The sequence below is a fragment of the Phoca vitulina genome, unplaced genomic scaffold, assembly GCF_004348235.1.
Source record: "Phoca vitulina isolate PV1807 unplaced genomic scaffold, GSC_HSeal_1.0 scaffold7, whole genome shotgun sequence".
Lineage (NCBI taxonomy): Eukaryota > Metazoa > Chordata > Mammalia > Carnivora > Phocidae > Phoca > Phoca vitulina.
In genome coordinates this window covers 70,484,898-70,506,097 of record NW_022589710.1, presented here as the reverse complement: position 1 = coordinate 70,506,097, position 21,200 = coordinate 70,484,898, and the positions used below count along the sequence as shown (strand labels likewise).

Below are 21,200 nucleotides of genomic sequence, written 5' to 3'. Positions count from 1 at the left end.
TCTCTCTAGAAATTGCCCTCTGCCGAAGGAAGCTGCCTCACCCAAGATCATCCATCCTCCCCAGGGCCGCATCCCTTGGCTGGAAAATGTGGGAGAATAGACGTGGTCTCCACGCCTCAGCTTGGGACATCTCCAAGTGACCGACTCTCAGAGCTCCCCATGGTGGTGGCTGAGGCCTCTGTGAAGCTTCTCCCCGCACCTGGTTCTGTGTCTGGCTTCACCACGTGTGCTGCTGCAGGTAAATTTCAGAGTCTATTTCCCAGAGAACTTGACCTAAGAGACCACAGAAAGGGCATTGAGTTTTGTGTGTTTATCTTATATCTAGTCATTGCACAAAATTGCAAATTGTAATGTTTTTTGTAGTGTCTTGAGTGTTCTAAGTGTATGATATTATCCTCCAATAAAGATAATTTTGCCTCTTTGTTTCCACAGATATGCCTCATATTTTAATTTCTTGACTTGTTTCATTAGGTAGAATTGCCACACAAATTGTCAGTAATAGCTGTAATAGTGAGAATTCTCATCTCTTTTCCTGATCTGAATAGGTGCAGATTTTTGAAGTGGTCTTTATCATATCTAGGTAATTTTTTTCTTGTCTTACACAGTTTTTTTTTTTTTTTTTTTGAATGAATGGCCATTCAGTTGTATGAAATGCCTTTTAGGTATCTCTTGACAAAAACACTTTGGGTTTTTCTCCTTTATTTGTTGGTGTAACAAATTGTTGATAGATTTCATAAAGCTCAGCTCTTCTTGCTTTTGTAATAAATGCTACTAGTTCATGTTTTTGATTATCCTCTACATTGAATTGTATTCAACATGCCAATATTTTAAAATTTCTTGCCACTTTTTTTGCCTTACTCTTCTAGTGAGGCTTTAGCATTAATGTAATGCTGACTTTTAAAAGATGAATTTTGGAGTTTTCTGTATTTTTTTTAATAGATCAGAATTATTTCAATAGAAAGGGAATTCCCTGACTTTTGAAGGTTAAATAGAACTCATCTTTAAAAATACCAGGGTCTTGTGCCTTTTAAGATGGTAGAAATTTAATAATCTTTCCAGCTTATTCTATAGTTTTCCTGTTAGCCACTTCCTTCTTCATTGGCATGGTCTTTTTAGTTTTGGCAAAACCCTCAAGTCTAACACCTCCAGATATGTTCAAACTCATCAACCCACTGGATAATGGATGGATGGGATGTCCACTCTTGCCCAAGGATGTGTATGGGTGTGTAGATGCTGAATTTCCTAAGTGGGCTTCCTTTAGTTGAATTAGGGGTCCCAATAGTAGCAGAAACTCCAAGTGAATTATCTAAGAAAAGGGTTGCTGTCACAGACCCATGGGTGGTCTTCAGTGTGTGCTTTGAAGTGACTACAAACTGAAGGTGCAACTTACAGGAGACTTATTACGAATGGCAGCAAGCATAAGAAAGGATGTTCAAGCTCATGATAAGGAGAATCCAAGTTTACAATCAATGGGATGCTGTTTTCCATGCAAGACTGATGGAATTTTAAAACAATGGATATTTCTCAGTTTTGGAGAAGGTGTCTGTGACATGGATATGAGAGTGAATTTGTGCAACATGTTTAGAGACCAGTTTGGCAAATTTTGTCAACACTTAGCATGTGCATCAACCTATGACGTAGCAATTCCTCTTCTAAGAATTTCCTTTATAAGAAATACCTGCACAAGTGCACAAGCATATATGCATAAGGATATTCACTCGACAGTATTTGAAATAGCAAATATTGAAGAATTAAACATCCATTCAAAGAGGAATCGTTAAGCAATGGTGGAATCATCATTATTATGGAGCGTTATGCGGTTATTAAGCAGAATAAAATAGATCTGAATGTGCAGGCAGGGAATAACATCCATGATGTATTGTTGAATACAAGAATCAACCTGCAGGATGGTATGTATAGTAGGAAGCATTTGTGTAAATTGTGTGTGTGTGTGCGTGTGTGTTTAGGCGCTTAGCAAAATGTCTAGAAATGTGGTTACCCCTGATAGTGTGGCAGGGTGGTGTGGGGGGAATGAGAAGGACACTTTATCTTTTTACTTAATTTATATCTATACTGCTTGACTTAAAAAAAAGGCATGTATTACTTTGGCTTGAAGGTTTTTTAGTGCTTGCAACAAAAATGCTGATGTAAATTTAAACCAGTTGGCAATTTCTTTTAGAAGGAGCAATGCTAGAGTTTCCTCACTGGGAATTGGACCAAACGTGACTTAGTCTTTAAGGGAACTAGACAAGGCATTAATTCTATTAATTAATGCACCAGCAGATTCCATCTCAGCAAAGGCTGTCTTAATGAGGTGCTCGGGGCATCCATTATTTATCTTACAAATATCAACTCAGGGCCCTACTTGTGTCAGGCAGTGTAACAGATGTCCCCTCTGAGGGTGCGGTGCTGGGGAGAAGCGCAAACAGCTCAGACTGCTCCCTCCTCCCTGCGCCCACCCCCATCTCTCCTCAGATGACCTCCGCCTTCCCGTTGACCCCAACTCCTCCGCTCTCTGTCTTTTCTCCCCAACGCCTCGCACTCCAGAGCCCCGCAAAATAATCATTCCAGCCTGGACTGCAACCTCACTCCCGCCCAGCACCGTGGGCCTCCTGGACACGTCCCTCCTGGACCTCTCAGCCTCCTTTCCTTCAGGCTCATGGGGGCTGGGGACAGAGGCAGGCTAGGTGGAGCTCCACGGGTCGCTCCTGGTACCGTTAATGGCAGAGTCGGCTCTCCGTGCGCCGACCTAGCCGCACTCCCGTTCCCGCTTGCGTCTCCATTCCGCGCCTCCATGGGTGCATCCCTTCCCCAGCGCACACCCCGCGCGGCCCCCCGCGGCCGGCGGCTCGGCCCGGCCCGCCCTCCGGGAGCTGTCCGCGGTGCTGACCGCAGGCGCCGCCCGCGCTCGGCCGCTGCGCACGCGTCCCGGGCGGGGCGCGCAGGACCCGCCGGCGCCGCCACTGCGCAGCCTCCCGCGCGGCCCTGCTCGGCCCGCGCCCAGCGCCCCGCGCCCCGCGCCGCCTGCCCGGCCCCGCGGCCTCCGCCGGCCGCTTCCTCGGCGCGTCCGGGCCAGCCATGGCGCTCAACAATTTCCTCTTCGCGCAGTGCGTCTGCTACTTCCTGGCCTTCCTCTTCAGCTTCGTGGTGGTGGTGCCGCTGTCCGAGAACGGCCACGACTTCCGCGGCCGCTGCCTGCTCTTCACCGAGGGCATGTGGCTGAGCGCCAACCTGACGGTGCAGGAGCGCGAGCGCTTCACGGTGCAGGAGTGGGGCCCGCCGGCCGCCTGCCGCTTCAGCCTGCTCGCCAGCCTGCTCTCGCTGCTGCTCGCCGCCGCGCACGCCTGGCGCACGCTCTTCTTCCTCTGCAAGGGACACGAGGGGTAAGTGGGGGCCTGGCGGCCGCCCTGCCCCATCAGACGCAGCCCTCAGGCCGGGCACGGCGTCCCTTCCGAGCCCGCAGCGCCCCAGGCCATCCTCCCCAAAGGAGGAGCATGAGTCCCACCCTCTTCCCGGGGTGGGGGTGGGGGGGAGCTCAGAGGCCCCAAAATATCAACCCTTGGTGCTCACCGCCTCCATGCAAACTGCCCTTTGTCTACGCAGAACCCGCGGACCATGAGGGTCTCCCGCGCTCTGTACAAGGCCAGTACTTTCCACCCCAAGTGCGCATCACCTCCCGCTTTGGGCATTTACCACCCCCGCCCCTGGGATTCAAATATTGCATTGTCATCTCTGAGCGGACCTGGGCCCTCCCTGGCTTGCTGGCCCAGGCTCAGGCATCAGTGCTGCGGACAGCCCCTAGCGGGTCTGCCCCCCCCCCCCCCCCCCCCCCGCCCTCCTCCAGGTGCAGGGGAGGGATCAGGCCAGGCAGGTGGCTGACAGGGCAAACTGGGGAGTCCTCTCCTCATCCCCACTCCCATCCTCCTGGGAAGGATGATGATGGTGGGGCAAAGGCCAGAGGGTACCTCTCTAGGCCCACGGGCTTGGCTGGGAATGCAAGACAGGGAGCAGCATGTCCACGAGGCCTCCCTGCCTCCTGGTCTCTGTGTTCCTCTTCACCTTTCCCCACCCTGGCACAATTCTGTGAGAGAGGGATGTGGTTCACCCGGGGTCCTCAGCTTGTAGCCTTCCATGCGCCTTTACCCCTGGGACCTTCTGTGGGAAGGAGGGGGCCTGTGGCAGGGCAGGATGGCCCCCTGACCAGCCTGGGCTCACCCTAGGCTGAACCCCAGCCCCACAGCACCTGGAGGCCCCCCAGGCTGACACGTGGCTTCCTGCAGACTCTCAATCCAGAACCTTGGTGTAGTGTGCTGAACTGTGCCCACGACAACACGTGTCCGAGGCTGCACCCCAGGACAGGTGTGTGTGACCTTAACTGGGGATGGGGTCTTTGCAGGTGTCATTCAGCTAAAGATCTCAGGATGAGGTCATCCTGGATTTAGGGTGGGCCCTAAATCCAATGACTGGTGTCTTTATAAGAGGGGAAGAAACGGAGAGAGGAGAGGCCGCGTGAAGACAGAGACTGTGGTAAGAGTGACAAAGCCGCTCCTGGCCCTTGCTGGCCTCACATCCACAGGGGAAATCCGGCCTTCTCCCAAACCCCGCCCCACCCATGCCCCCATCCATTATTTGTTGGTATTTTTTAGGGGGCTTTTCTCTTCTTTTGGGGACCTGAGAGATAAGCTCTGAGGTCTCAGTGGGTTGGAGGGTCAGGTGGGGACCCCTGAGAGCCCTCAGCTTGGCTTGGGCATGGACAGAGGGGATTAACAGGGGTGGCAGGGTGAAGAGGACCGGAACAGCCCAGCGTGGGGACTGAAACACCCAGAGGGGGTGAAGTCCAGCAATGCACGTGTATGAGTTTCCGGGGCTTCTCTCACAAAGCGCCACAAACAATTTATTCTGCCACAGTCCTGGAGGCCAGAAGTTGGAGATGAAGGTGTTGGCAGGGTAGGTTCCCTTGGGAGGGAGAATCCTTTCTAGGCTTGCTCCTGGTAGCTGCCTGCAACCCTTGACATTCCTTGGCTTGGGGCTTTGTCACTCTGTCCTGGGGTGCAGCCTCGGACACGTGTTGTCATGGGCACAGTTCAGCACACTACACCAAGGTTCTGGATTGAGAGTCTGCAGGAAGCCGCGTGTCAGCCTGGGGGCCTCCAGGTGCTGTGGGGCTGGGGCTCAGCCTACGGTGAGCCCAGGCTGGTCAGGGGGCCATCCTGCCCTGCCACAGACCTCCTCCTTCCCACAACGATGGCTGGTGTCCCCAGGAGGTGTTTGAGATGTCCTCACGTTGCATGCACATTGTTAAGTCTGGTCAGTGTCTCTGTGCAGATTGGGGCAGGGAAGCATCTCCAAATATGAGACAAGGTCTGAGGAAAAGGAGGGAGTCAGCAGCATAGGGTAGCTGAGGTCCCTTTGGTCTGGGAAGCTGAGGGCAGTGGGCATAGGCCGTGCGGGAGCCATGGTTTGGCCATCAGCTCATGCCCATCATTCCACCTTGTCCCTATAAGACAAGTCTCAAGAGACCACATCTTACAGCCTTAAGATGAGAGGACAGAAACCACTATTGCTGAGCTCCCCAGATTTGCTGCCCAATTTGTGCGAAATGACCAGGACTCCTTTCTCGAAGGCTCTGGGCCTCTCAGCTCTCACTGCTCTGCTCCCAGTCTCTAGGGGTCTCTTGGGGCTCCGGGATCCCGCATCGCTGAGCCACGGAGGCCGGGCCCTACCCAGAGAGCTGCTTCCTGGTCCTCACCTGCTAGACCCTGAACACCCCAAAGCCAGTTGTCTTATCGGGACAAGGTGCCCTCGGCAGCCAGCCAGCTGTGCCATCTGTCAAGGTGCCGACCCTTCATCTTGGTCTGGTGGTAGGACTGGGCCAGAGCTCCCCTGGATATCTGGGGTGACCCACCATCTGAGGGGACCCTGGGCTGGATGAACCCAAGGCAGGCGTGCACCTCATTTCTCTCTGCGTGCTCAGGGCTGAGCTTGGGAGTCACAAATTAGTGTTTGTCGAATGAAGACAGAAAAATGCCTGCATGTGGGGTCTGCTGCCTCACAGCCCCCCCCCGCCGACCGCCCCCCCCCCCCCCAGCTCAGCAGCTGGGCAGGCCTCGTGGAGCAGGCAAGCAAGTGATGGGTCAGTGGGGGCTCGGGACCAACAGGAGGCTCAGAAGGACTGTTAGAGCGAGCTTGAGGGACGGCGAGGGCCCTCAGGGTGTCCAGCCCATCAGGGACATGCTGTCCGACTTGGAGTTCTAGAGGGCCCTACCCACTAATTCTCTTGAGTCCGGCTGCAGAGACCAGCCAGGAGCCCGGCCAAGAGCGCGGGCAGAGCCCGACCCTTTGGTCTGTGTGACGGGCTCCCGGCTGGGTCCCCAGCGCCTGGGTCAGACCCTGTCTGTGGTTCTAGCTCCCTCCAGGGTGTGTCCCTGGGCAAAGTGGGGGCCCAGACAGCTTGTGCCCAGCCGTGGACAGGGCGAAAGGAATGGGTGTGTGACTTGGTGGCACCTGTGGCTTCCTGGGGTGCTTCCGGCTGGGGGCGCATGGGCGACCTGAGGGTGGGTCACAGGCCTGAGTGTGCTGAGCCCTTGGAGTGTGCATGTGGTCGCGGTTTGTGATTGACGGTCGGGCAGCGCCGGGTCAAAACAACCCATCTGTCTGCCCACACGTGTCCCGCAGCCTACAAATCGCTCCCAGGGCTTCCCGGGATAGCGGTCACCATGGAGACGGCACATCCAGGCCGGCACCCTGAGAGGCAGCGAGAAGGATGGAGTTAACCCTGTGTGTGCCGGCCTTCCTGGTTGTTTGGCCGCTGCCCTGTGGGTCTTTGGGGAGCGGGGAGGGGGTTGGCATTGGGGACTCTGGGGTCCGGGCCCAGTGAGGCTCTGAACGCTCCCAATTCTTCAAAACACTGTGAAGCCCAGGCAGGTTCCACAGAAACGGACCAGAAATGGACTTGGGGAATAGGAGGAGGCTGTTGGGGGGATGGGATGGGGACGCCATATTCCTGTCATGGGAGGAGAACCCCAAATCTTGCCTGTGTAATAGGATGCAACTGGAGCCTGCAGACAGTCGGGTCTTCTGGCTATGGGAGGTTGTGTTGTAAACCCCGCTGAGGGCGGGAGGGGCAGGTGTCGGGATGGGGGTGGGGGGCGTGTGTCTCAGGGGGTTCCCCGAGGGGGCTTCTGGCCACACAGGGAACAGCAAGCCGCTGGTGTGCCTCTCTAGAATTAAGTACAGAACGTGGGGCATGCCGCCCGCTCCCATGAGAGGGGGCAGGAGTTGAGGGTGGTGGTTGCCCGGTCTGCATGTCCTCTGCACCCTGGGCATCCTTCCTCCCTCCAGGAGGGCCTCCTGGGGGCAGCAGCTGCTCGTCCAGGATGCTGGGCACCTGCCGGGCAGGGTGCCTGGTGGGACAGCGGTGTTGGCAGGTGGAGGGCACCCAGGGAGCCACTGTCCCGGTGATCTGGCCTTCTGTGCTGAGGGCAGGCAGCTTCTTCGCTTTGCCTGTGGAAGCTCCGTCCTGGTCCCCCTGGGACCACCCCGTTCTCCTCGGCTGGAGTGGGGGACATCCAAAGTCGGGGTGTAGGCTCTGGGTAACCTCTGCTTCCCTTAGAGCATTAGCTCCAGGGAGTGGACTCCCCTGTACACTGCCTAGCCCCACGCTGATTGCAGGGGGCACAGCTGGCCCCCAGGCCCAGTCTCCAGGTATCTGGTTGCTGACCCTGCCCCCACGCTTCCTGCCCCCACCCATGCTTCCATCTCCTGTGGCCACAGGCCCAGCCCCATGCAGGCACACAGCTCCGGCCCAGCAGGTCAGGGTTCCAGCGATGGGTGGAGGCCTGTCCTGGGGAGGGAGCAGCACCCCTGCGGTTATTGCTGTCTGTCCCTTGCCCACATAAGTTCCCTCAGTTTCCACAATGACCCTGTGGGGGGACTCCTGCTCCCCAATTTACAGAGGGAGAAATTGAGGCCCAGAGGGCAACTTGCTGAAGGTCACGCAGCTGGGAAAGAGGCGGGCCGGATCTGACAGCCTGCTCTGTCTGGTGACAACCTCGGAGGTGGGGTGGGCCATCACGTACCCCTCTTTATGACTGTAGGCCCTGACCTCTGATTCAGAGTGCCCAGGGCCAGGTGGATTTTGCCATCAGGATCCCCACTGGAAACGGATGGCTCACCCAAGTGAGGATAACCCGAGGAGGGCGATTGGCAGAGACGAGGATGTGGGCCAGGTGTGGGCCCTGCAACGGCCCTGTCACCTCCTCTGGTCACGGGGACCACGTAGGGGAGGCTTGGGTGGAAGCGGCCGCCTGGAGGGGCTGCTGACCTTTGGTAGAGGGACAGCCGACCAGGGGCATCCCCAGCAGGGGCCTGGAAGGAGAATTTCCACTGCCAGTCCCCTGCCGGGTCCGCACTGGTTGAGCCCAGCCAGGAGCCCAGGAGAGGGGTCACTGCCATGGTCTCCTTGGGCCGGCCCCTCGGGCGGAGGATGGAGGAGCCCCCAGTGGGGCCATGTCTGTGCGGACCCGGAGCGAGCTCCGTCCTCGTGGCCCTGCCTCCTGTGCCCCCCCCCCCCCCCCCCCCCCCCCCCCCCCCGTCACAGCTGGGCCTTTTAGGCTTCAGTGGAGAGATGCGAGCGGGGTGACTCCGCAAGCCCCTGATGCAGGTCCAGGCCAGTGGTGTTGATGACCATGAGGGCACAGGGCCCCAGGGCAGCTGAGTGGGGGAATGGCCCGGGAAGAGCGTGGATGCGCTGGAAGCCAGCACCCCTGGGGTCAGATCTCGGCTCTGCCTCCCCTCTGTAAGGCCGGGCTGACAAGCGTTCTCCCTCCAGGCCTCCGGGAGGCTGGGATGGGACTTCGGGGTGAGGGGCAGTGAGGGAGGCAAAAGTGGCCCTGGCGGCCCTGCATGGCCCCCTCGCCCCAGCCGGGCCCAGCCCCCGCTGTCTCCTGGCACCAACACCCCAGCGGTGCGCACGGTGACCGTCCTCTTTTGTCCTTTGCCGAAGCTCCTTCCTCTACGCCTTCCTGAACCTCCTGGTCAGCGCCTCCGTGGTCTTCCTCGTCTTCATCGCCAGCACCATCGTGAGCGTGGGCTTCACCATGTGGTGTGACGCCATCACGGAGAAGGGCACTGTGCCCCACAGGTGGGCCTGCGCCCCGCCCCACCCCCGCTGCCCCCCGGCGACGTCCTGGGGCATGAATTCCATTCCGAGCCCAGCCCGAGGTTTTGCTCATCCTGCCTGGGGCTCCCACCTGTGCACACCTGACCAGCGCCTTCCCCTGGACCTGCCCCCCTGACGTCAGGGCCCGCTTCACCTGGGAGTAGGGCCCTGGATCCGGGCTGGGGGACAGAGGCCCAGTGTGCTCTGGGTCCTGGAGGCCTGATATGACCGCACGGCAAGGCCCGGGAGATCCCACCCTGTGCTGCTTTGGAGGTGGGCTGCGGAGTACTGAGCTGAGTCGGCTCCTGGAGGGTTTGGAAGACCGCGATAGGGATGGGGAGGAGCGCGAGCAGAAGCTTTTGATTGGAGGGGGTCGGGGATGAGGGCTTTGGGGCCCGAAGAGCTGCCTCACCCTTTGGGGGTGCTGCGTGTCACTCCCTGTGCTCCGTGTCCCAGCGTCACCTGCCACCCTGTGTCTTGCTGTTTCAGCTGTGAAGAGCTCCAGGACATCAATTTGGAGCTGAGCGTGGACAACTCTGCCTTCTATGACCAGTTTGCCATCGCCCAGGTAGGCAGAGGGGCTAGATAGGCGGGGCTGTTCTGGTAGGAGGGGCGCTGCCAGGTAGGCGGGGCTGCCCAGGTAGGCGTGGTCATTCTGGTGGGAGGGGCTGCCAGCAGGCGGGGCTGCCCAGGTAGGCGTGGTTGTTCTGGTGGGAGGGGCTGCCAGTAGGTGGGGCTGCCCAGGTAGGCGTGGTTGTTCTGGTGGGAGGGGCTGCCAGTAGGTGGGGCTGCCCAGGTAGGCGTGGTCGTTCTGGTCGGGGGAGCTGCCAGGTAGGAGGCGCTGCCCCGGTAGGCAGGGCTGTTCTGGTAGGAAGGGAGCTGTCCAGGTAGGAGGGCTCTTCTGGTGGGAGGGGCTGCCAGGTAGACCGGGAAGCATGCATTGTTGGGGAGGGGTCCGTTCACTGCTGAACGTTCACTGAGTGCACAGCCTGCCTCCCAAAGCCCTCATCCAGGGGAGGTTGAGGATGGTGCCAGGCAGAGGAGATACAGCTGAGTGAGTGGTATTCCTGGGTTTCGGAGACTTAGTGGGGGCTCTTGCAGGTGGATGTGGAGAGGGGTGAGGCACGGGGCATCCTAGGAGGAGGGGACAGGTGAGCTAACTACAGACGTGAGGTCCAGGGGCTGAGGGAGTGGCTCTGTCCCAGGTGGAAAGGACACTAGGCATCTGATCCTGGGTCTGCAGCCAAGGCAGGGAGCTTGGACTCCTGGCACCAAGTGGGCACGCTCTGGTAAATGCTGGAGGGCTGGCGGTTATTCCCTGGCCAGGGGAAACTGATGCGGTGTCTGAGGGAGGGTGTGGGGGGATCCAGCCTGTGAATTTGGAGGAGCCCACCCCCAACTGCTTTGGGGGGACAGCTCCTCTCCCTGCCCTGCCCTTGTGTGAGCTTCGTTCCCTGCCCTCCAGGTGCATCTCTGGGGACCCCGTTTGCTGGGATGCAGGCGTGTTAGGATTTGTTAGTGGTCAGTAAGGGCTGTTTCCCAAAATCTGCATCTGTGTCTAGGCAGATGTCACTGGTGAGGGGTGCCCAGGTGGGACTGGCTCCTTCCAGCACTGAGCAGGGCTTGCTGGCATCCAGGTCCATTTCTGGACCCCAGGCCCACCTCTCAGGGCTCACATTGGCCAGTGACTGGTCTGAGGACTCTTCCGACGGAGAGGAGCCCTCTAGGGGCTGGACATCCAGTGGGTCTGAAGGTTCTTTGCCGAGATGAGCTGAAACTGCCAGAGACAGCTTCACGAAAATTCAGTGGAAAATGCTTCAGCCCTAATTTGCACCAATTAGATTAGAAAGGTGTGAGCTGAGTCTGGTGATAAATAACCCCCAATGAGAATCTGTTTAATGTGGCTCGGGCCTGGTTCTGATTAAATTGTTTCTCCTTCAGCTGTTTGGTAACGGCAGCTAAAGGTCAGTTTGTTCCAGTGGCTGGAGGAGGCTGTGTTATAGACGGGCTCTCCGTGGAGCTGGGCGGGTCTGGCTGCCTGGGGGTGAGGGTGGTCAGAGTCCCCGAAAGCATTGCCCAGCTTGGGGTTCAGAGGCCTGGCCGACACATACCAGGAAGGGATGGTTGTGTGACGAAGGAGGCAAGGCGGGCCCCATGGTGGGCCCCGTAGCTAGCCCCTGACCTGTCCCCGAAGTGGGTCCCACCTTTCCCGGGGGCAGGTGGGTGGGTGCACTGGGCGGTGGATGGTGGGTCTGGCTGGCCTCCTGACCTCGCCTCTGCCCTCTGTGTAGTTTGGCCTCTGGGCCTCGTGGCTAGCCTGGTTGGCCATCACCATCCTGGCTTTCCTGAAAGTCTACCACAACTACCGCCAGGAGGACCTGCTGGACAACCTGGTCCACGAGAAGGAGCTGCTCCTGGCCAGGCCGAGCCCCCGGGCCTCCTTCCAGGAGGAGAAGAGCGCCGTCATCTAGGACGCCCCCCACCCCGCCCGGTGCTCACGGCCCGACCCAGGGGAGCGGCTAGGGACTCTGCCTGGCCCCGCCTGCCCCTCGCCTTGCATGTTTCCCTTCGGCACTGTGTGACGTGAGTGACCCCGCTCACCCAAGCACCCCATTCCCACCTTGAGTGTGGCAGTTGACTAGGGTGGGCGCCAGCCCTCAGACAGGGACACACAGAGACTGCGGGACCCCCTCCGGGCCTCATGCACACGCAACACGCCTGTCCCAGGGGCACTGGCCGGGCGAGCTTGGGTGTGGGGGGGTCCACCCTCTTGGACGCCTCTGGCCATAGGGCTTGCAGGTCCTGCCTCGGCTGGATGCTGTCTCCACCTGCTTGCCCAGGTGTGATACTGTGCCCGATCCTGTGGCAGCAGCCCGTGTCCCCAGAGTGACCCCAACCCAGGATGGCCACTCGTCACTCTTGTCCCTTGCTCCTGAGCAGTGTGTGGGGCCTGGGAGCAGGGGGCCGACGGCAGGAAGGAGCTGCCCTGCCCTGTGTGGCCCGTCTTCTGGCCCCGCGCTTCCCCCACCCCTGCCGCAGGGCTGAGTTCCCTGTGTCCGGCTCTGTGGCCCCCGGTGGCCAGGCGGGTCTCAGCATCCAAAGCGCAGGGCCAGTGGTGTTGCCCGCAGTCAGGTGGTGGCTGTGCGGGCGTCCTGGCAAGTGGCTGTGGTGTCAGAGCTGGGAGCTGGCGCCTGGTGCCCCAGGACTGGCTGGGGGAGCCCCGCATGGCCCTGCCTGGAGGGGCACAGTGTGGGGAGGTGGGGACATGGGCTGGGGGCGCCCTACCTCCTACGGAGGGAGGGATGGGGCAGGTGCCGCTGCAGGTGTCTGCACGTGTGTGTGTGATATGAGTGTGTGCACACACGTGGAAGTCTGCATGGGGAGGGTGTGTGAGCGAGCTGTGTGTGAGCACGCGTGTGCACAAGTGTGAGTGTGAACATGCATGTGCACGAGAATGTGGGTAAGCGCGCGTGAGTGTGCATATTTGTGTGTGAGTGTGCACTGGGAGGTGTGAGCAGAGATCAGAGCGGGGGAGGACACAGCAGCTCCTTGGTACCTTCACCCACTGGGACGTCCCCAGGACCCCTGGCACCTCAGTGGAGGGGCTGCCTTCCCATCTGATGGCGTCCAAAGCACCGAGGCCCCCGAGGACACGACCCCATCCACACGGAGGCAGGAAGAGGAGTTGGGGGTGGAAATGGGACCCTAGAGCTCAGTGATGAGCAACTGGGGCTGCTTGGCTGGGGATGCCCCTCCTCACAGGGCTCCCCAGCTTCTGCAACAGCACACAGTCCCCTGAGTCCTGCCCAGGAGTGGGATGCCCCTTCCCCCGGGCTCAGTGAGCCATTCCTGTTTCCTGGGCTGACCCTCCAGGGAAGGAGAGACCCGGCTCCCCATGTCCATGCCTTGTGCTGCCAGAGGCCGGTTTGGTCTCCCATGTGGGGGGCACAGGGTCTCCAGAGGCCGTGGATCTGGGTCTGGATCGAGGTGCCGAGTAGGGCAGGGAGCCTGGGCCAGGGAGGGGGGCCCGCAGGTCACCTGTACAGATCCTGCTCAGGGGCGCCTGTCAGTGGGGGAGATCAGGGCCAGGGGGATGAGGGCCCCGGCATTGCAGAGGCGCTCTGGCCCCAGGGCCTGGCCGAGGACGCCAGGCAGCGCGGCTGGCCGGTCCCTGGGGGAGTTGTGTTGGCAGAACTGAGGCGCCCAGCAGATCTGCTCTCACCGGGCGCTCGCGCACAGGCTGTGGGGACCCTCTCCGGCCCCGGAGAGTTCCGGTCTGTTGGCAGCAACCAGCCAGGCCCCGGGAAGGACGAGCAGGGTCAGGCGTGGACTTCTGGAGCCTGAGGGTCCACGGCAGGCTTGGGTGTGCCCTTCGCAGCTGCCCCTCGTGGGTTACTGGGAGCTGGTGTGGGGCGCCCCTCGCTCAGGCTGGCAGAGACGTGCGTCCGCATGCACCTCTGAGGGTCACCTGCAGAGCGGGGCTCGTCCCTGGCACGGACCTGTCTCAGACCGGAGGCACCTCCAGACGTCTGTTCCCCGGGGGCTTCCCGGGAGAGGGTAGTGGGACCACGCTGTGTGCCCTGCAGGGGGCGGGGGGCGGGGGCGCCCCGGGGCGGGCTGGAAGGGCAGGGGGCCGGCCCCAGGCTTCCTGAGACGGGACCACAGGATCTCTTCTGCCCTGGTGCCTTGCTTCTCCCAGCTGCTGTTGGATAATGCGTCTTTGTTTTCATTCTACTTCTGACGAAATTGGAAGTGATGATTCTTCCACTTAAGTGTATCTATTTCTCAAAGTCAAAATAAACACAGAGGTCCTGAGCCTTGGGTGTGGTCGCTGGGCCGCCTGTCCCCGCCCTGCCCTCCTCTGTCTTCGGCTTCCTGGCTCCTGGGTTTTGTCTGCGGCTAAGATTTAGAAACCTGCCCGTGTTCATCCCTGTAGCTTCAGAAACTGGCCGGGATTAGGGCTGGGCCTTCCCGTGGCTGTGCCCCTCATGCGCGCCTGTTCCGGGAGGCTCCGTTCTCGCCACGGCACCCCCAGGTGTGAGGACTGACGTCTCCGGGTCGTGGCGCACCTGCCGAGCAGCGTCTTCCCCGAAGCCATGGCTCATGGTCTGCGGACCCTCCAGAGCCGGGTGTCTTTGCAGAGACCGGCCGGCCCTTGGCTGAGAGCCCTGGTGGCAGGGCTTCCCCCAGACGGGACCGGCACTGGACTGGGCTGAGCCCAAGGACTGTGCCTGCCCCACGGGTTTGGGCATGAGACCCAACCTCTCCGAGCCTCAGTTTCCCTGCCTGGAGTATGGGGCAGTAACCTGCCTGTCTTCTTCAGGGATGGGGGTGAGATGAGATGGGGTCCCCGCCGGGACCCCCTGGAGGCTACCGCTCCCGGAGACAGCCCCCTCCTCTCCACTGGGCTCCCTGCTCTGGGCTCCCCAAACCCAAATCCTGGAAAGCACCACCCTAGCGCCCGAGGCCTAGAAGGGAAGGCTCCCCTGCGCCCCACCTGGGCTTTAGCCGAGGAAACTGGTCCCCATATCCCTCCTTTGGGTAAAAATCCCCAGACTAATAAAAGGGGTGGCAGTGTGGTTTAATAGAAACTCAGTGTGTCCCCGCTTAGGCAGTGGGGACGGGCACTCAGGGCATAACCCTGGGAAGGGGCAGCACAGCACTGGCCGTCCCGTGGACACTTGTCTGAAGGTGGCTGGGGGAGATGGCGTCTTCCTGGCAGTCCCTCCTGGCGTCTGCCCATGGGCCTCCCTGCTTTGTTCAGGCATCCCCCTCCATGCAGGGTCTGGGGGGGGCCCTGGAGTTTGTTGCCACGTCTCCCCATGGCCTCGCAATGCCCGCAGTGGCTCGCTGTCTGCACACAGTCATGGGACACACAGGCCCTGTGGCTGGCGCGTGGCGCAGCCTGGGGTCCCGGCACGGGCGGCTGTGTTCTGAAGGTGTTGGGGTCCGGGCGGAGCGAGCTCCCTCTCAGCCATTCCCAGGTGGACAGCTGAGGAGGGGGGCAGCACGTATGTCCCCCCGGGGCACGAGAGGGTCCCTGAGGCCTTGGGGCCCCGGGGAGCAGTCAGACCTGGGCTCAGAGGTTGGCATCCCAACACCACAAACAAGGGGAGATGCCAGGCCCCCCACCCCGTGTGCAGTTTCAGGAGGGAGGACCCTACCACGACAGCCAGACCCCCCGTCTCAACGGGGTTTCAAAGTCCAGGCCCTGCAAGCCCGAAGTAGCAAAGGCCAGTTTCACCTCCGAGGGGCCCCATGGACACAGGGCCGGTGTCCCTGTCTTCAGGGGGCTCCGCGTGTGGCCACGTCCAGGCCTGGCCCAAGGGTACGGAGAGTTCCCACCGGGGTGAGGGAGGGCCTGGGGGGGCTCTCAGGGCCGAAGCCTGTGTGGAATTCTCTTTCTAATAAAACCTCACGGTGGACCCTAGCATGTGCAGCAAGAGGGGCCTGTTGCAGGGGGCGGGCTCGGCTGGAAGCCCTCCCACCTGACCTGGGGCTCCCCCGCTCCTGCCCTGCACGGCCGGCCGGGCCCCAGGCGTGGAGGGGAGCGTCCGGCCAGCCCCCGTCAGCGCTGCAGGAGGCCCCGCCAGCAGGTGAGGGCCGTATGCCTCAGGCGCAGGGCGAGCACCAGCAGCCGGGCCCGGAGGTCCTCAAGGGCCAGCGCCACGGGCTTGGCTCGGCCGTAGACCAGGCCCAGCACCAGCAGCAGCAGGACGCACACGGACAGCTGCAGGAGCAGGGAGCCGCCTCGGGGCCTGGGCCGGCTGGGCGCTGGGGGCGGAGCGGGACCCGGATGAACCCCTGCCCGCAGGCCCAGCCCCACCATGAGGACCCTGTGGGGCTCCCTCCTCCCTGCGGGGCTGGTGGGGAGGCTGCAGACAGAGGGAGGCTCACCCCGAGGGTGGGCTCCTTCGGAGTGGGTCCTTGGGGTGCCCCCCATGGTCCCCGTGGGGCGTGGGGCACCCCCCTCCCTGCCTGGGGCCTCTGCCAGTGTTGGGTGGCTTCCTTGTGAAAGAGCCTCCCATCGGCTGTGCCCCGGCACCCTCCCTTGGGGAAGGAGTAAGGGGAGTGACTGCAGAGGGGAGCTGCTGGCCATGCTGTGTGTCAGGGACCCTGGCTGAGGGAGTGGCCTTGCCGGGGCGGGGGGGGGGGGGGGGGGCGGCCGGGGGGGGCCGGGGGGGGGGGGGGGGGGGGAGGGGGGCGTGCTGGAGCCACCGGGGGTGAGGGGTGTGCGGCAAGGGTGGCTTGGGCACGGCATGCGGGGGTGGGGGCGAGGGTTCAGACTCACCCCTGGTGGTGGTGGTGGTGGTGGTGGGCTCCCTGCGGGCGATGTCTGGGAAGGAGAACCGAGGGTGGGCTTGGGCAGGGAGGGCCCCCTGCCTGGGGGCGCACGCTGCCTCAGCCTGCCCCGTGCCCTCAGGACCTCGCATCTCACGCCCACCCCGCAAAGCACCCTGAGACGGGCGAGTCAGATGCAGCTACCCTGTTTCACAAGTGGGAGATCCACGCCCCCCCTGGCCGGCCAGCGGCCCCAGCACCACTTAGGGGTCCCCCCCTGCCTCACGGCTTCAGGCTCAGGCTGCCAGAACTTGGGGAGCCCAAGAGGCTGGGTGCTGCTCTCAGAGCCTGTGGGAGTGTGGATGTGGTGACCCCGTGGTGGCTTGGGGGAGGGGCCTGCCGGGGGTCCCTGGGCAGGGCCCTAGGGGCTGGCACTGGGAGAGGGCCGGGCAGGGCCCTCGCTCCTGCCCATCCCCACAGTGCACCGGGGGGCCCCAGGCCACCCCCTGGACTGCCTGGGCCTAGATTCCCGGCCCGCTGAGTGTCTGTCTCCAGGGCTGCTGGGAAGCTCCTGGGGAGTGCAGAGCTGTGCTTGTGGGGCGAGCGCTGGACCTGGAAGGGACGGGTGCGAAGAGCAGGTGTGAGGAGCCTAGTGAGCGGCACGGGCCTCGGGAGCGGGGTTGAGGCCTGGACTGGACGTTTAGGGCGGGCCATCCAGGGAGGAGCTAACACATGCTGGGTGGGAGTTTTACCCATCACTCAGCAGGTCTCAGGAAGTACCTTGCCTGGGGGCTGTGGTGGGCAGGATCTAAGATGCCCCCGTGGTTCCTACCCCTCTAGTGTCATCCCCTCCCCTTAGTGTGGGGCTGTGACTTCTACCCAACAGAAGAAGGCAACGCGGGAGGGATTCTGCAACTGAGCGGCAAACCCCAATCAGCTGACTGAGCCCATCAAAAGGGAGATTATCTTGGGTGGGCCTGGCCTCATCAGGCAAGCTGTTTTAAAAAAAGGGAGGGTCTGCTCCTGGTCTTGGAGGTGCTCCGCTGTGGGTTCTACAGCTGCAAGGAAACAAAGTCTGCAACAGCTCTGTGAGCTTGGAATAGGGCCCCAGGCCTCAGCTGGGAGGCCGCCCCGGCCCACACCTGGATAGCTGCCCTGGGAGACCTGAGCAGAGGAACAGCTAGGCCGTGCCTAGAGCCCTGACCCACGGGGTCACCGCGATAATAAACGTGGGCTGCTCGAAGCTTCTAAGTCTGTGGTAATTTGTTACATGGCGTAGCTAGCTGATACAGGGGCCAGTCCCATGGGCAGGGAGTGAAGGGGCCAGGGGAGGAGAGGGCAGGTGGCGGGGAGGGGCTCTGGGGCAGGAGGACCCCAGGACCTCGGCTGGGGCTGGGAGAATTCGGGAGGTGGGCAGTGAGGGACGCAGGTGTGGGGGCAGCTGAGGGGCAGCGGGAAGCTTCCAGTGCTGGCGGGAAGGGTGGGCGGGCGCTGGGGACACTGCCCACTGGCCTTCCCTCGAGAGGACAGTTGCGATTTGGGCAGCTCTGATCTGCTTTTTTCCTGCTAGTGGCTGTTCTGTTGACTGTTACTGTCTAGCCTGAGCCGTGGGCCGGGTTTTATTGGGGTTCTGTCTGTAGACAGGACAGGTGGCTGTGGTCCCTCCAGATGGCCCTCTGTGAGGTCCTGGGACGTGTGGCCCCCCGCCCCACCTGGCCCTGCGCCTGTTTGCTGAGCTCCGTTCTTACAGTGGACGGTCACCTCCAGGGGTTCCCGGAACCGCACACGCCTCGACGTCCTCTGTGGCTCGGCCCCGTGGCTGCCGCACCCCGGCCCGCTCCGCCTCAGGATGGAGGGGGGGCCCCTCCTGTCGCCCTCCTGGGGCAGGGGTGGGAGGCAGAGGGAAGTGAGCAGAAGTGAGCCCCCAGGGGCCAGGATCCCCGCTGCCTCCTCTGGGTTTATGCAGAGGGACGCTCTGTGGGGGACCCGATGGGGGGCGTGGAGACCCCCGTGGACCTGCCCCACCTGCTGCCCCAGCCTGGCGGCCTGACTGCGGGGCTGCTCCCGGGAGGTGGGGGCTGGAACAGAGCCATCGGGGCCATCACAACGGATGGCGGTGTTCATGGCCGCCCAGGACCGTGCCCCCCCAACCCCGACGGTATCTGTAACAATAATGATGATCATATCAGTAACTGTGGCTATCCACCGAGGGCCGTCTTCCTGTCCGAGCTGCCCGCACAAAACCTCTCTGGATCCCGGAGCACTGGGCCCCCAGGGCTCCTCTGCACCCGGGGGCCGGGGAGGAGGCCGGGCCCTGAGCCAGGGCTGTCCGGGGTCAGTGCCTGGCTTGTGTCACACAGCGGGTGTCTGTCACTCACCTGTGGACACGGCGAGGGATCTGAGCATGAGACCTGGGCTGCGGCGGGACAGAGCCTGGACACAGGTGCCCGCCCAGGGGCTGCCCTCCCACCGTGCTGTTTGGAATGTGGAGCTGCTAGACTGCTCTGAGCCTCAGTGTTCCCACCTATAAACTGGGGACAACAGGCTGTTCTGAGCTGAGTACACCCATTTTGAATGGCTCCTGGCTGGGAGGCCCTGGTCTCACAGAGCTTACTGCTGGCCTTCTGGGGGACATGGGACCCTCCTAGTCCTGGGGTTGGGCCCAGCTCAGAGCTGTCCCCTCCACTTGGTGGGACGCCTGGGCCTGTGGCCTGCCACCAGCCTGGAAGTGAGTACAGAGGCTAGGTGTGGACTCAGGTCTGAAGTCGGTCCCCACTGCCCTGGCCTGGCCCTCCTCTGTCCACCCTCCCCCACTCACAAGCCCTCCTCCCTGGGCTGCAAAGTGACCATGCGGGGGAAGCATCTGGAGCACCCCCATGGCTCCTGCTTTCTCTGCCTCACCTGCGCTCTCTCCCGGCCCACTCTCCCTGCCCTTGCATGCTGTACCCCTGCCCTCGGCCCTGGCCTTGCACCTTTGGGCATGCCGTGTCCCCTCCAGGGGTCTCCAACCCTCTCTGCCAGACCAAACCTTTGAAGAGCCACCAACCCCCAACTCCCGACCCCGGTGATTTTCTCTCCTGGGGTTCCTGGGGCCAGGACAGCTCGGGCAAGGACAGGGACCGTGCCTCCTGTCTCAGCTCCCTTCCCTGCCCCCGGCGGGGGGCCCAGGTGGCTGACCCTGGTGCACTTGGCCTTGGGATCCTGGGGTTGGCTCTTGTCCAGGACCCAGCCTTACCCTCCCTGCCCTGGGCATCAGCGAGCCCGGAGCGGCCTCTTCATTCTTCCTGGTGTGATGTCGCTTCTCTGGCCGGGAGTTGGGGCTCAAGGCTCGCCCTGCAGTCCTCATTTATTGGAACATGGTCCTAAAAGAAGCAGGGACATTATTTATTGTACGAGCAGCACTGGTAGGAGTAGACGGAGGGGACGTCTGTCTGCCCTGCCCGTGAGCAGAGGGGCTTCCCTTCCGGTGCTCCCTGCACCCTCCCCGGCGGCCAGTGCCCCCCATCGTCAGCCCTCACGGTTGCGCCGTATTGCACGGGGCTGCCGTCGGTAACTTACAACCAGCCTCCGGCACTGGGTGCTCAGGAAGCGTGCGTTTGATCATGTCATGTGCATGTTTTGAGGTCATGTTGGGGGGCCTCCGGGGTGTGAGGGAAGGGGTCCAGGGCCGGGCACTGTTGGGGCTCCATGGGACTGGGAAGGCTGCTCCAGAGGGTCTCCAGCTCCGCGAGGGACTCCCGCCCAGACTCTCTTGTCTCCGTGTGTCTGTCCCGCCCTGTCCCAGGTTTAACCTGCTTACTTTCTAGGTGTAAGGTGGCGCCTCCCCACGTCCACCCGTGAGCCTGTCCTCCCTGACGCGGCCCCTCTTGGTGGGTTCTCATTCGCCTTTGAAGGGTTCCTGACTTCTGAGACCTCCCCCGGTCCTGCTGTGGGCGCAGACCGCGCCAGGCACCCTGCAGGTGAAGCCAGGCATTGAGCATTAGTCCTTCCAGGGCCCTGGGAGGGGGGGCGGTGATGGGCCCACCCTCTTCAGTGAACATGTGGAGAAATTGAGCCCAGGGCTTCCCCAGCCACTCGGACACCAGGGCAGTCTCTGCCCCTCCCCCTGGATAACGAGAGGCGTTGGGGGTGGCGTGGGGGTCACCTGCCCCTCCTTATCCCCAGCCCCAGGCTCCTCCGGGGCTCCCTGGTCTGGGGTCCTTTGCGGACATCCCTGCCGCCTCTGTACATGGCGAACGTTTGGGTTTTGTGAGGAGCGTCCCTGGCTTCTGTCCTCCGAGGATGCCCCCCGCACCCAGCGCTGAGAGCGGGGCTGACGGTGAGGGTCCGCACTGTCCCCTGCATGGTGCCGTCAGGGTCCCCTGAGAGCCAGACGGCCTCGAGGGTTGAGCGGGGCCTCCGTACAGTCTTCCCCGGGGAGATGACGCGGTGGCTGCGCCCTCGGCCCCGGCAGGCGTCAGCAGCAGAGCCGTGCAGGGCCTGGGAATGACAGCCGCACTCCGCAGCCAGGTGGCTTTAATTATTTCTAAAGGGAGCAGCTTTCTCCTCCTCAGCGTCAGGGTTTTACTGCAAATAGAGTCAGGGAAGGAGCCTCGAGCCCAGCGAGGGGGACACGGCAGGGAGGGTGGCTTGCTGGCCTCTCAGGTGAGGAACCGCTCGGGACTGGGGACAGCATCGGGTGTGCACACATGTGAGCACGAGCGTGTGTGTGCGTGCGAGCATGAGTGTGTGCATGTGAGCGTGTATGCACACGTGTGAG

General features: G+C 61.8%; 2 protein-coding genes across 3 annotated transcripts; one reads left to right on the top strand and one right to left on the bottom strand.

Moving 5' to 3' along the window:
* Window positions 1-38: 38 nt before the first annotated feature.
* On the top strand, window positions 39-13,975 carry TMEM179 (transmembrane protein 179). 2 transcript variants are annotated; one of them, XM_032406025.1, is made up of 5 exons: window positions 39-238; window positions 3,141-3,383; window positions 9,005-9,142; window positions 9,650-9,728; window positions 11,452-13,975. In XM_032406025.1, exons 2-5 carry the CDS (start codon window positions 3,214-3,216, stop codon window positions 11,629-11,631), a joined length of 567 nt encoding a protein of 188 aa, XP_032261916.1. In that variant the 5' UTR covers window positions 39-238; window positions 3,141-3,213; the 3' UTR covers window positions 11,632-13,975. The 2 variants fall into 2 exon arrangements, with proteins under 2 accessions (XP_032261916.1, XP_032261915.1); XM_032406024.1 differs by lacking the exon at window positions 39-238 and having other exon boundaries at window positions 3,013-3,383.
* A 1,753-nt stretch (window positions 13,976-15,728) lies between these two features.
* On the bottom strand, window positions 15,729-19,825 carry CUNH14orf180 (chromosome unknown C14orf180 homolog). Its single transcript, XM_032404707.1, has 4 exons — window positions 19,677-19,825; window positions 18,190-18,319; window positions 16,452-16,496; window positions 15,729-16,072 (listed from the first exon to the last, which is right to left on the bottom strand). Exons 1-4 carry the CDS (start codon window positions 19,785-19,787, stop codon window positions 15,729-15,731), a joined length of 630 nt encoding a protein of 209 aa, XP_032260598.1. The 5' UTR covers window positions 19,788-19,825.
* Between the last annotated feature and the right edge of the window lie 1,375 nt (window positions 19,826-21,200).